The 15427-nt window shown below is 42.2% G+C and overlaps 1 protein-coding gene across 6 annotated transcripts in view; it reads left to right on the forward strand.

Annotated features, from left to right (window-relative positions):
• Positions 1-15427, forward strand: part of LRRC7 (leucine rich repeat containing 7) — a 508212-nt gene that overhangs the window by 257261 nt on the left and 235524 nt on the right. For all 6 annotated transcript variants that reach the window (XM_089660766.1, XM_089660763.1, XM_089660761.1 and 3 more), the window contains one exon: positions 9455-9657. In XM_089660766.1, coding sequence (XP_089516892.1) covers positions 9455-9657 — 203 coding nt within the window. The remainder of the gene's footprint in view (positions 1-9454; positions 9658-15427) is intronic.

The following is a 15427-nucleotide window of genomic DNA, read 5'->3' on the forward strand; positions in this document are numbered from 1 at the left end:
CCTACTGTATCAACAAGGCACAGGGTAGTCCTACTGTATTAACAAGGCACAGGGTCGCCCTACTGTATCAACAAGGCACAGGGTAGTCCTACTGTATCAACAAGGCACAGGATGGTCCTACTGTATCAACAAGACATTGAGGAGTCCTTCTGCATGGACAAGACACAGAGTGGTCCTACTTTATCAACAAGACATTGATAGGTCCTTCTGTATGGACAAGACACAGAGTGGTCCTACTGTATCAACAAGACATTGAGTTGTCTTTCTGTATGGACAAGACACAGAGTGGTCCTGCTGTATCCACAAGGCACAAGGGGATCTTTCTGCTTCAACAAGGTCCTTTCCAGGCAGATATTTCAAAAAAGAAAAGTGTTTCCCGATGTACTCTTTAAGCTCTGGTCATTTCATTATTTTGCAAAGCATCCTTACTTTAGTACATTTTCTTCACACATCCCTAAACCTTTTGCATAGTACTGTAGGGTATTTAGAATTTGTTTCATAAAAGCAGAATTTTCCACCAAAGTCCTTAAAAGTTTGAGTTTACTCTTCATGCCTGAATTTCTTTTCCACCCTGGCAGGACTCCGCTAGGTATAAAGCTTGATATATTGGAGCTATAAACCAGAGCTGTAACAAGATGCTTCTCATCGCCGCACATTAAATATCCTCAGCATCCCTTTGCCTGTAAACATGTCTATGGTCCATCATTTAAGAGCTTTCTAATAGATTGTTATCATTGGTGAAGGCTGACAGGCAGACAATGGTATTACTGATACACATAAAGCGGGAACATGCGGGGTAATGATTGCGTCCTCTATAAACATGGTTTACTATTTGTAAATAATAATTTTATAGAATAAAGGTGGTACAGTAGAACGCTCAGGATCTTGTTACCAGCTCGGGATTAACCATTGAAGGGAATTAGCTCATGTGGAAAATGTTCTGTGCAGCCCTGTTGGATTTCTAAGTAATCCGTAGCCATGGACCTTATAAATGTTCTCCAGGTAACCAGTAAGTCCAACTCTAGCTAAAACTTTTTTTTGCATATCCACTTGAAGACCAGGCCTTTTCTGGCACTTTTTGTTTACATGTATCAATCAGTACTTATTGCTGGAAAATTACTTAGACCTCCCACATTTTATATATTTTTTAAAGCAGAGAATAGAGAATAAATTGGTGGGTTTTGAAATTTTTGTGTCACAAACGCAATTTTTTGGGAAAAATACACCTTTTTGAATTTTAATGCAGAAAAACACAGTACTTAACGCATTTTTTGTACAATATAAAAGATGATGTTATGCAGATTAAATAGATACCAAATATGTAAATTTTACTATCCATAGGTGACATTTTAAAAGCCTTTAAATTTACCACTTTAGATTTACAGAGGAAGTCTGGTGTTAGAATTACTGCCCTGGATCTTACGTTCGCGGCGATAACTCACTTATGGGGGAAGATCACTGTTTGCATACGTTCAGGATCTACATGTGTTCTCTTTTGCATTCAAGCATGGGGGGGGGGCTTTAATTTATCTTTAAATTAGGATGCAGCACAGTGGCTAAATGATTAGCATGTCCGCCTGGCAGCACTAGGGCCATTGGCAGGGGTGGACTAACCATTTGGAAACTCGGGTGCTACCCGAGGGCCCGGGGTCAGTAGGGGGACCCATGAGATGCCCCTGGGACCTTTTTCATAGGCTTTTTTGAGTTTGGGCAAGGACGCAGGGGCCCCATGATCCCCTATTGCCCGGGGGCCCCATGAGTTGTCAGTCCGCCCCTGTTCTCAGGATATAATAGAAGTCTATGGTTAAGCACAGCAAACCTGCAGGAAAGCTGCAGGTACACTGCACTGCACCCATGGTGTGGGTAAACCGCAGCACGTCAGTGTGAAAGCAGCCCTGTACTATTATGCCCAGTGTATTGCTTCACACTGACCCAAAGACCTCTTCATTCCTGCTGCTGGCCCCACTCTGGAGGCTGCTAGCCGGGATAGGAGGTGAAGTTCAGCTGGTGTCATTCCGCATGGGACAGGAACCGGCACTACAGAGGAGACATCGGCTTATGCGACTCTTGCTCCCTGCTACATCTCCAACTTTACAAGTAGTCACACTGCATTGGACTCTGTTTGATGCTCTGTGATGGCGGGTCAGCAAGCCCAGACTGCGATCTGCTGGTCACCTGGCCTATATCTACTGGTAGATCACGATCTACTGGTTGCTGACCCCCCCCCCGCAAGTACTGTCCCTTGCAGGGGTGGACTGACCATTTGTAAACTCGTGCATTGCCCGAGGGTCAAGTAGGGAGCCCCATGGGATGTCCCTGGTGCCTTTTTCATAGGCTTTTTTGAGTTTGGGCAAGGACACAGGGGCCCCATGATCCCCTATTGCCTGGGGGCCCATGAGTTGTCAGTCCGCCCCTGGTCCCTTGTACTGATTTTAGAAAGAAACAAACTGAACTTAGGCTTCAATGCATTCATTCATATACGAACCAGGGGCGGACTGACAACTCATGGGACCCCCGGGCAATAGGGGATCATGGGGCCCCTGTGTCCTTGCCCAAACTCAAAAAAGCCTATGAAAAAGGAACCAGGGGCATCTCATGGGGCCCCCTACTGACCCCGGGCCCTCGGGCAGTGCCCGAGTTTCCAAATGGTCAGTCCGCCCCTGATACGAACCATTCTTCATGTAACCATACAGGTTGCATGTGACAACAACAAGGCATTACAGTGCCATTTAGCACTTCCCAAGCCTAGGGAGGTGGAAAAATCCGTAAATAATGGGTTGAACTCCAATGACAATGGCTTTGTTCATTAAAAATCAGACGGCTCTTTCACCCCCTTTGTCTAAATCTCTTAGATAAATATAGATCATGCACCTGCTTCCATTGAAATGACTGCAGAGATTTCCCGTACAAGATACACTCGCGTGATTCATGCAATTATTCCTTTTAATGCTCACGTCGCACCGTGACAACTCACTGACGGCACCTCTGTGCATCTTTCAGGTACCCGGAGCTCCGACGGATGTTCCTGGGCTGTTTTCATTAGGAAAAAGAAGTGTTCCTGATTAGTGCTAACCCACCTGAGAGGGGGCCTCTGCTCTCCTGTCATGTTCATTTTTTTAACATCGCCTACAAGTGTTGTACAATGAGCGAGAAGTAGCTCTTCCTAGTCGCTATCATTTCTGGAGGTGAGATCAATAGAATACATTTATCCAAGTTTGGATTCGGCATCTGGCTCTTAAGAATGTCAACAAGCGCCTGTAAAGAGATCCATAGAAAAGGAGGCAGATTTTACCTCCGGGGCTCCGCAAAGCAGGTGCAGGCTCATCTGCATTCATTTTCTCTTTTCTCCATTTACATTCTTAATGTCTTTGGTATACTACATCAGTTTTTTTTTACATTGCTGCAATATACACTGCTCACAAAAATTAAAGCAACACTTTTTAATCAATAGCATCACGTCAAATAAACTCCTGGGATATTGATCTGGTTAGTTAAGTAGCAGAGGGGGTTGTTAATCAGTTTCAGCTGCTTTGGTGTTAATGAAATTAACAACAGGTGCACTAGATGGGCAACAATGAGATGACCCCCAAAACAGGAATGGTTTTACAGGTGGAGGCCACTGACATTTCTCCCTACTCATTTTTTCTGTTTTTCACTAGTTTTGCATTTGGCTAGGATCAGTGTCAATATTGGTAGTATTAGGCAATACCTGGACCCTACAGAGGTTGCACAGGCAGTCCAACTCTGCCAGGATGGCACATCAATATGTGACATTGCCAGAAGGTTTGCTGTGTCTCCCAGCACAGTCTCAAGAGCATGGAGGAGAAATCAGGACACAGACAGTTACTCTAGGAGAGCTGGACAGGGCAGTAGAATGTCCTTAACCCATCAGCAGGACCGGTATCTGCTCTTTTGTGCAAGGAGGAACAGGATGAGCACTGCCAGAGCCCTTCAAAATGACCTCCAGCAGGCCACTGGTGTGAATGTCTCTGACCAAACAATCAGAAACAGACTTCATGAGGGTGGCCTGAGGGCCCGACATCCTCTAGTGGGCCCTGTGCTCACTGCCCAGCACCATAGGTCTCGATTGGCACTTGCCATTGAACACCAGAATTGGCAGGTCCACCACTGGCGCCCTGTGCTTTTCACAGATGAGAGCAGGTTCACCCTGAGCACATGTGACAGATGTGAAAGGGTCTAGAGAAGCCGTGGAGAATGTTATACTGCCTGTAACATCGTTCAGCATGACTGTTTTGGTGGTGGGTCAGTGATAGTCTGGCGAGGCATATCCATGGAGGGATGCACAGACCTCTACAGGCTAGACAATGGCACCCTGACTGCCATTAGGTATCAGGATGAATTCCTTGGACCCATTGTCAGACCCTACTCTGGTGCAGTGGGTCCTGGGTTCCTCCTGGTACACGACAATGCCCGGCCTCATGTGGTGAGAGTATGCTGGCAGTTCCTAGAGGATGAAGGAGTTGATACCATTGAATGGCCCCCATGTTCACCTGACCTAAATCCAATAGAACACCTCTGAGATATCATGTTTTGGTCCATCCGACGCCGCCAGGTTGCACCTCAAACTGTCCAGAAGCTCAGTGATGCTCTGATCCAGATCTGGGAGGAAATCTCATTAGGAGCCTCCCCCGATGTTGTCAGGCATGCATACAAGCATGTGGGGGCCATACAAACTACTGAGGACCATATTGAGTTGCTGCAATAAAATTTCAGCAAAATGGACTAGCCTGCTGCATCATTTTTTCACTTTGATTTTCGGGCTGTCTTTGAATTCAGTCCTCTGTAGGTTGATCATTTTCATTTCCATCAAACAATGGGCATCCTTACATTCCTAACAAATTACCCAGTCGATATCAGTATAGATATCCAGCATGAGATTTTTCCCCATTGAGATCTGATGTGTTTTCAAAGTGTTCCTTTAATTGTTTTGTATGTATGTTCAATATGTAAATAGATAGAAAACTGGCTAAAAGATTGTATTCAGAGAGTAGTGATTAATGATTCATACTCTGAATGGTCTAGGGGTCAGTGGTGTACCCCATGGTTCACTCTTGGGACCCTTGCTTTTTAATATATTTATAAACAATACAGGGTCTGAGATTATAAATCCCATTTCAGTCTTTGCAGATGACACCAAACTGTGCAGTGGGATAACGTCCTTACAGATGTCTTCAACTTACAAGCCGACCTCAATGTTCTGTGTAATTGGGCAACTATGTGGTAAATGAGGTTTAATGTTGATAAATGTAAGGTTCTGCACTTGGGGGCTAAGAATATGCATGCATCATACATACTAGGGGGGGTACAACTGGGGGAATCAATGGTGGAGAAGGATCTGGGGGGTCAATGGTAGATCACAAGCATAATAATGGCATGCAATGCCAAGCTGCGGTTTTTAAAGCGAGCAAAATCCTCTCTTGCATTAAAAGAGGTATAGACTCCAGAGAGAGAGAAATCATTAGTAACACCTCATCTGGAATATGCAGTTCAGTTTTGGGCACCAAATCACAGAAAGAACATTGGGGAACTGGAGAAAGTACAGAGAAGGGCAACCAAACTGACAAGAGGCATGGAGGAGCTCAGCTATGAGGAAAGATTAGAGGAACTGAATTTATTATCTCTTGAGAAGAGGAGATTAAGGGGGGATATGATCTCCATGTATAATACATAAGGGGGGATATGATCTCCATGTATAATACATAAGGGGGGATATGATCTCCATGTATAATACATAAGGGGGGATATGATCTCCATGTATAATACATAAGGGGGGATATGATCTCCATGTATAATACATAAGGGGGGATATGATCTCCATATATAATACATAAGGGGGATATGATCACGATGTATAATACATAAGGGGGGATATGATCACCATGTATAATACATAAGGGGGGATATGATCACCATGTATAATACATAAGGGGGATATGATCTCCATATATAATACATAAGGGGGGATATGATCTTCATGTATAATACATAAGGGGGGATATGATCTCCATGTATAATACATAAGGGGGAATATGATCTCCATGTATAATACATAAGGGGGATATGATCTCCATGTATAATACATAAGGGGGGATATGATCACCATGTATAATACATAAGGGGGGATATGATCTCCATGTATAATACATAAGGGGGGATATGATCTCCATATATAATACATAAGGGGGGATATGATCTCCATGTATAATACATAAGGGGGATATGATCTCCATGTATAATACATAAGGGGGGGATATGATCTCCATGTATAATACATAAGGAGGGATATGATCTCCATGTATAATACATAAGGGGGGATATGATCTCCATGTATAATACATAAGGGGGATATGATCTCCATGTATAATACATAAGGGGGGATATGATCACCATGTATAATACATAAGGGGGGATATGATCTCCATGTATAATACATAAGGGGGATATGATCTCCATGTATAATACATAATGGGGGATATAATCTCCATGTATAAATACATAAGGGGGATATGATCACTATGTATAATACATAAGGGGGGATATGATCTCCATGTATAATACATAAGGGGGGATATGATCACTATGTATAATACATAAGGGGGGATATGATCTCCATGTATAATACCTAAGGGGGGATATGATCATCATGTATAATACATAGGGGGGGATATGATCACCATGTATAATACCTAAGGGGGGATATGATCATCATGTATAATACATAAGGGGGGATATGACCTCCATGTATAATACATAAGGGGGGATATGATCTCCATGTATAATACATAAGGGGGGATATGATCTCCATGTATAATACATAAGGGGGGATATGATCTCCATGTATAATACATAAGGGGGGATATGATCTCCACGTATAATACATAAGGGGGATATGATCTCCATGTATAATACATAAGGGGGGATATGATCACTATGTATAATACATAAGGGGGGATATGATCTCCATGTATAATACATAAGGGGGGATATGATCTCCATGTATAATACATAAGGGGGGATATGATCTCCACGTATAATACATAAGGGGGATATGATCACCATGTATAATACATAAGGGGGATATGATCTCCATGTATAATACATAAGGGGGGATATGATCTCCATGTATAATACATAAGGGGGATATGATCACCATGTATAATACATAAGGGGGGATATGATCTCCATGTATAATACATAAGGGGGGATATGATCTCCATGTATAATACATAAGGGGGGATATGATCTCCATGTATAATACATAAGGGGGTATATGATCTCCATGTATAATACATAAGGGGGATATGATCACCATGTATAATACATAAGGGAGGATATGATCACTTCTAACATCAGGCCCATCCTACCTTCAGCCCTGGTTCACACTGATGCGGCATTTTCAGTGTGATTCCGCACCGCATCAGAATCGCACCCCGATGCTAAGTTAAGGTGTGAGCACCCATGTGATCCGATTCTTGTGCAGACCCACAAAAAGGGTCCTGCACCTTTTTGGTGCGGGTGCAGTTCAATTAGAGCCATACAAAATGTATGGCTCCAACCACACCGCACACAAATCGCATGTGATTTGCACAGGAATGCGGTGCAGTTGCTGTGCAAATCACATGCGATATATACCGCACCGCATATATGTGAACCCAGATTTAACGTAGGATAGAGGGTCAGTCACCTGCTAAAGATTTTTTTTTTTTGGATAGGCTGTGCACAGCCTATATGTATGGAGGTGGACAGGAGTAACTGTAGAAAAGAAAAAAAAACATGTTGAATACTTGAGCGCAAGACGCACCCACAGTAACGCGTGCTATTGCTTAGGAATGGATCAGAGCCGTTGTATTTATATTGGACATCGGGCTTATTTATCACACCAAAGTCACATTTCATGACTAAAATATGAAATTTCCTTAGGTTAACAGTGCCGCGCGAAAATTCTGCATTACCTGGTTTCTGTGTACTCATCGGCGTGAATCTGTAGCACACGTTACCATGGCCCTTTAGGGGGTTTCTGATGCCACAGTTTATAATTCTGTGACCACCGTGATTTTCTTTCACAGTGGTCACATGATTGGAAAGCTTGCGATCGCAAGAGCACTCTGTAGGTGGTGGTAATTGTGTGGGAGTGCACAGGGGGTGCGCTCGCAGCACAGGTTTGTTTAGATTTTGGTATGCATAATTATTATTTATTTAAGGTACTTATATAGTGCTGACAATTTACGCAGCGCTTTACATATATATTGTACATTCACATCAGTCCCTAACCCTCAAGGGGTGTACAATCTAAGGTCCCTAACTCACATTCATACATACACATACTAGGGCCAATTTAGACAGGAGCCAATTAACCCACCAGCATGTCTTTGGAGTGTGGGAGGAAACCGGAGTGCCCGGAGGAAACCCACGCAGGTACAGTGAGAACATGCAAACTCTAGGCAGGTGGTGCTGTGGTTGGGATTTGATGTGACAACCCTGGTACTGCCAGGTGGAAGTGCTAACCACTTAGTCACTGAGCTGCCCATGCATAGATGCATACTGTTGATGTGAAGGAGTTCAGGTTGTTATGAGTATAGAAGTATTTAAATGTTTTCTTTTACACTACGGACTTTATATCTGGTTTGGGTTTAAACTTGCTTCCTTAATGATAAGAACATTGACTCACCGTCTGTAAAGAATTTTGAAGTTTGTTGACCAATAAAAGTGAACTAAGCCTTCAACTTCCTGTTCGACCTGACAGTTTCCTCTCTCTTCCTCTAGATAATATAACAGGGAAGTATTTCTGTAGTTCAGTAAGAAGAACTCAGGCAGGGCTGATTTGAATGACTTCAGTGCTTTTGCTGTAAACTTTGAGAATGAATTACTCCATAATACCAGCAGCTCCAGAGTGCTTGTTTTAAAGCTAAAGTTTGTTGCTAGTATATAGGTATTTGAACATTTACTTTTACATTATGGACTTTACATCTAGCTTGGAGTTACCCTTACTCCCTTAAGGACATAGAAATAAAGAACATCGACTCACCATAGGTAAAGACTTTTGAAGTTTGTTGGCTAATAAAGGTTAACTAACCTTTCAACTTCCTGTTTGACCTGACTACTCCCCCTCGCTTCATCTTCATAACATATCAGGAAAGTATTTCTGTAGTCCAGTAGTGAAGGACCCAAGCAGGGGTGATTTGAATGACTTCAGTACATTTGAGAATGAATTACTCCACAATAACAGCAGCTACAGAATACTGGTTTTATAACTACAGCTTGTTGCAAGTATATACATATTTGAACATTTTCTTTTACATTATGGACTTCATATCCAGTTTGGGGTTAAACATACACCCTTAATGACACAGTAATAAAGAACATCAACTCACTGTCAGTAAAGATTTTTGAAGTTTCCTGCTTAATAAATATGCTCTTTATTTATTCTTATCAGTGCAGTGCCTGGAGATGACGACCAAGCGGAAGATCATCGGCCGGCTTGTACCATGCAGATGTTTTCGGGGGGAGGAGGAGATAATATCGGTGTTGGATTACTCTCACTGCAGCCTGCAGCAGGTGCCAAAAGAGGTCTTCAGTTTTGAAAGAACATTGGAGGAGCTCTATCTGGATGCTAATCAAATAGAAGAGTTACCTAAGGTAGGTCGTGGGGTATCTAATAACTGCAGTTTTTTTTTACTTTTGGATAGAGTGAGGAAAAACTAAAATTTCAGTTGGGTTTTTATTTCTGTTTTGACCCCTTTCTGTCTGCTTACTTGGTATCAACCTCTAGTAATCTCTTGCAAAACAGACCTCAGACTGGGAGAGTGGAGGGTAGCAGCAAGAGCCAATCAGGTGTGGTGCATGCACATATGCTGAAAAGGAACATGTTGAAAGGAGGAGTGAGCAGAAGGATGATTCATAAGTATTTTGCTTGTGGGGAGGTGTAGCGTGGGGCAGCAGCAGTATATATGCAGAGTCCAGTTGCAGGAAACAGAATTTGTATTAAGGCACCAGACCTGGAACACTCACAGGCTGTAATGGCAACGTGGAATGGAGCAAGTCTCGGGCATGCCGACAGCGTCTGTCTTAGTGGGTGGAATGTGACCTGGCCTGTCTGTACCCAGAAGAGAGGACTCCAGGCAGGATGGTGTGTCCCTATCCTATCCCCACTAGTCGGCAACCTTTCCCTACCAGTATTCACTTTCCCTGACAGATGGGTAACCTGTCCCTACACTACTCACTCGCAAAATGAACGCCATGCCTGGGTGCCAGGGTCTTAAATAGACTGTGCCTGACCAAAGATGGCCTCCAGAGTCATATAGGGCAGCAGCATTCAACTGGATCGCTTGTTCCTCTTGACTTCCTCTCTCTGCAATGCCACTTTGGTCGAGCATCACCTGCAGTGGAGGTAAACAGACTGTACTTGCCTACTGTCACAAGTTAGCCTACAGTTTCTTGTTTCTGTTCTTACCTTCTTGCTGCAGTCCTGTTCCTGATCCCTTCACATGTGTTTGTCTGTGCTTATCTATGGGCGTCATTTGCTGTCCTCTGGGTTTTATTTCCTTCCCTTCCTTCACTTCCTGGCCCGCCTCCTTGTTTGCCTATCTATATAAGACATGCTCAGACTAGGCCACTTTGCCTGAGCAACTTCCTAGTTGTCGGAGCTCCTGTGTGTTGCTACTGCCTGTATCCTTCATTGACTACTCGTGTACTGACCCCGGCTTCGTTCTCTGACCTTGCTTGTTTTCCGCCTGTCCTGACCTCGGCTAGCCTATCGGATTCCATTTGCCTCCTCCCATTATACTCTTCTCCCATGAGCGGTCTCCTCAACCTCAGCTGGGTGTACCTGGGGGCCGCGACCTGGTCCCAGCTTGCTGCAAGTCCATCCCCACCATCAGGGGCTCTGGTGAAGAAGCAGGCTGGGCCTTAGACTCTGCGCCCTGGGAAACCCCAAGTTGAGGATCAATAGAGCTCACTACCACAGGTGCTGACACCTACATGTTGCTCTTTGCTCCAATCTCGAATCACAGCTCAGGGGGCGAGAATGTGACCAAGCTGAATTGCTTGACTACAGTAAGAAAAAAATTCAGATCAGCATCCTGGCTGTGTAAATCTCAGAACTGGATGGACAGAAATAGTTTGGCAGTTAAAACATCCCCCAAATATTTCTTTATTCTGTAGATTTAGTGATTTGCCTGGAGTTCAGTTTTTATAGAGAGATGATTGGAAAGAACCCTTTTGACGGATTTACATTTCCTGCATGTCCAAATGCAGTCTAATGTCTCTGGCCAGCTAGTCTTCTGCTTCCATTCCTTTCAAGCTTGTTTTCCTCATTGAGTCTTCAGTCACGTTTCCTGCATTTTTATTAGAAAATCTATTCTGAGAAGTTGATGTTAAAGCTTTGAAGTTGGCTGTTTTGGTTTGTCGTCTGGTAGTGAACTGCTGACAGAATTATGATGAACGTTTGATAAGCTGAAATTTTTGTTTATTCTGCCGACTTGTGCCTCCCAGCACAGAAAAGCACACGGGTTGCTGATGAAATTCAAAATTAGTTGTTTCATTATTTCTAACACAGGTACGGTAATAAGAAAAAAATGACTGCGGTAAATAAACCGGCATTTAGGCTTTCTAAGGAATATTTGATTTCAATCAGCATTTAAAGTACAAATCCACCTTGGTGACAAAATCGATTGGAACAGCATAAGAAATGACCAGCTTTCCAAACTGTGCACTGTCATATGCCTGCACAGGCTTTTAAAATTCCCATTGTACCCAAAGGACTATGATGGGGTTTTGCTGGAGCTGTAGACATGTGGAATATTGTACACTAATTAGAGTCAAAGAATAACCGCAGCACCCTGTCCATGAAAAATGTATACATAGTGAATAGGAGAGAGACCCTTCCTTCCCAGTAGGACTTTGTGGGGGCAGGGTCATTCAAACACTATACAATTGTTTAAAATAAAACCATTGAAGACTTTATTACAGATGTAAAGTTTAAAAGCTCACATACAGAATCAATAAAAAAAAATACAAGACATGGTGTTCAATAAATCTCACAGGATGAAGGTTCCAACCAATTGAATAGGCTGTGTGATAAATCCCAACATGTTTCACCCATTGGGCTTCCTCAGGGGATATAGTTGTATCATACTGTGGAGGAACAAATCCTTCAGATCAGGAAGTAGTTTGTCTACACCAGTGTTGTCCAAAGTGGGTTCCGTGAGAAGCTCCAAGGGTTCCGCAGAAAGAATTTGGAAATATTCACAACTTTCTTTCCAGAAATATTTCCCAAACCTGGATGTCTCCGTGGGTGCTCAATCCTTTTGTCAAACATGAAATCATTCTTCGCGAACCAGAAACTGAAGAAAACCTCATTGGTTTGAGAATGATCTGGTGTATAAAAATCTCTTTGCTGATAAAAGGCTCTCAGAATTCTGGATATGTTTGGAAGCTCAATATCCGCTGCTTAGCATGGAGGCAATTAAATTGCTGTTGCCGTTCGGTGGCTCATACCCACCGAACGGTGAGGCTTATATTAGATCAATGGCTTTCTAGCCCTTTGTTGGATGTCGTTTATTTAAATGAGGCTTATCATTTTCCTTTGGTAATTGGGAATCCCATTTAGTTATCCTCTATCAGGCCTTTTGTGCCTCTCCTGTAGCACACTGAATACCGCTCTCCACCCTTATTCATGGGTGGACTTATTGAATCATCTGGCGATAATAGGTTATCATCTCCTTATTGTGTAGACCAGTGTTGTCCAAAGTTTGTGAGTCCACAGAACCCCGGAAAAAAATTTTCATCATAGCGGAACCCCACTCCTCCCCAAGAGTGTAAACATTATTAAATACGATCAATAATATTTATTCAGGTACATTTTTTAAAACTTAAGACTAACAACTTTTATTATAATACTAGTATAATTGGAAATTTTAATTGAAAATGACGTCTAGAAATATATAAACATCAATTCTATCATAGCATGTGAGGAACTTGATTATATGAGAATTGTATTGTAAGAATCGTAGTATGCTACGAGCGTCACAGCCATACATACATACATACATAAGAAGCCAATTATGAATATTTAATAAATTAATATGCTTTTTAACAAAATTAAAACAGTGCCAGAAATACCCAATAAATACAAAATATCCAAATCCCAATACCTGAAAAATGTCCTCCAAGATAAATGAAGTCACTCAAAAATCAAAGGCATTCATAAATTCAAAGAAAAACCTCCATGTTGAGAAACAGCCTCCAAATTGACTTCTGAGACCAAAAACCTCCAAAAAAAAGAAAACTCACATAGTGCGTTATCCTTAGCAATTTAAATAAAACACATGTGATTCACACACAAAAACACTCGTGATCACTAATGGTGCCAAAAGTGGACAATCGTGTAAACATGTCACTGAAACAATCTCATGAAAAAACAATATAATAGCAAAACAGTGAAAAAAACTGAAAAAATGTGTACACTTCTATAGTGTGCAAATAAATACCCTTACCAAATGTGGTTTGCATTTGGTAAGGGTATTTATTTGCACACTATAGAAAAGTCACTGTTTCACTGACACGTTTACACGATTGTCCACTTTTGGCACTATTAGTGATCACTACCAATAACAAATAAAAACTCTGTGCCACAGACAAAATCAAAAGAAACCAAAAATAAAGAAACACAGATGAATGTGATTAGGGCTACTGCAGTCTTCAAAGTGTGTCTAACTTGCACATTAGTGTATAAATATGTATATTGACTGCGCTGCCAAAATGTGAACCAAAATTACTTAACAATTTGCCACGTGAAAAAAAAATGGAAAAAATATATATAAATGGACAACACAAGAAAATACAAAATAATGTCTGATGTATCAGTAAGTCCTATTCAAATAATAGTTTGAAAACCAAGATAGGTGCTCAGATGCTGGTGCCATTAGTAACAGCAAAAACAGGTGACCACTTCCAGGTGTTCCAGGTGACCCCACATGGATTTGCACTCACCACATTGGATGGACCTTCTATTGCTAGATAGGTCTCACTGCTTTTTTTTTTTGTTGGACCTACTGTGTGTCTTGTCACCAACTTGACCATTCACATGTAACAGGAATGCAATTTCTTTCCATGCAATACACGGCCACTCAAAAAACAGTATCAGGGAAAAGGTTCATTGCGCAAAGCAGCCGACTTTATTAAATCATGTAAACCTAACAATTACACCACACTCACATGTACATGTTTCTGAGGACCAGCACCAGGTACATTCAGCGCTTGTGGTTAGGATGGCTGCGCTCCAGGGATGGGATGTGACGTATCGGCTGGGGAACACTGCTTCAACTAGTTTCGTCTGTAATTGGATGTCTTTAGGAAGCTTCCTTCTCTTTTTTTTTTCTGCCCTTGCAACAATCATCGGGGAAAGGGAGAAGTTGTGTTTTTTTACATGAAACACATAGATTTTGGTTCCCAAGGCATATTATTCTGTACTACAATGATGTGTTTTTAAAAAAAAATATGGTGGGGATGTTTTATCCACTTTTGTAATAGAAATTGTTAAAGTTTTTAATATTAAGTGGTCGTTGTTTGCGTCACTATCGAAGGCATATTCCCAATTTTTGTGAGGTTCTGTGTGATTTCTACTTGCCTTGCCTAGTGCAATCTGTTGTTATCAATCCTTCCACCAAGTTATTTTTGGTAATGGATCAGTAGTAAGTATTGCATAGTTCAGAGGTCAGTAGTACATAATGTAGAGTGCAGGGGTCAGTAGTATCTTATGCAGAGTACAGAGATCAGACCTATTTAATGCAGGGGTCAAGACTAAGTAGCGCAAATTTCAGAGGTCTATAGTAAGCAGGGGCGGACTGACAATTCATGGGGCCCCCGTGCAATAGGGGATCATGGGGCCCCTGTGTCCTTGCCCACACTCAAAAAAGCCTATAATAGGGTACCAGGGGCATTTCATGGGGCCCCCTACTGACCCCGGGCCCTCGAGCAGTGCCGGAGTGATTGAATGGTCAGTCCGCCCCTGATAGTAAGCAAGGCAGATTGCAGGGGTCAGCAGTAGATAATGCAAAGTGAAAATGTCCTTAGTGTGCATTGCACAGAACAGAGGCCAGTAAAACATAATGCAGTGTTCAGGTGTCAGTAGTGAGTATTGCATAGTTCAGAGGTCAATAGTAGGTAACACAATGTGTAGGGATCAGTAGTATATAATGCAGAGTGCAGAGGTCAATATAATTTAACACAGAGTGCAGGAGTCAGGAGTACCTAACACGAAGTTCAGAGGTCAGTAGTAAGCAAGGTAGAGTGCAGGGGTCAGGAGTAGACAACACAACGTTCAGAGGTCAGTAGTAAGCAAAAAACAAAGCAGAGTTCGGTAGAATTTAATGCAGAGTGTAGGGGTCAGTAGTAATTATAGTATAGT

This window comes from Staurois parvus, unplaced genomic scaffold, assembly GCF_062004578.1.
Source record: "Staurois parvus isolate SC_StPar_1 unplaced genomic scaffold, SC_StPar_1.0 ptg001270l, whole genome shotgun sequence".
Classification (NCBI taxonomy): Eukaryota; Metazoa; Chordata; class Amphibia; order Anura; family Ranidae; genus Staurois; species Staurois parvus.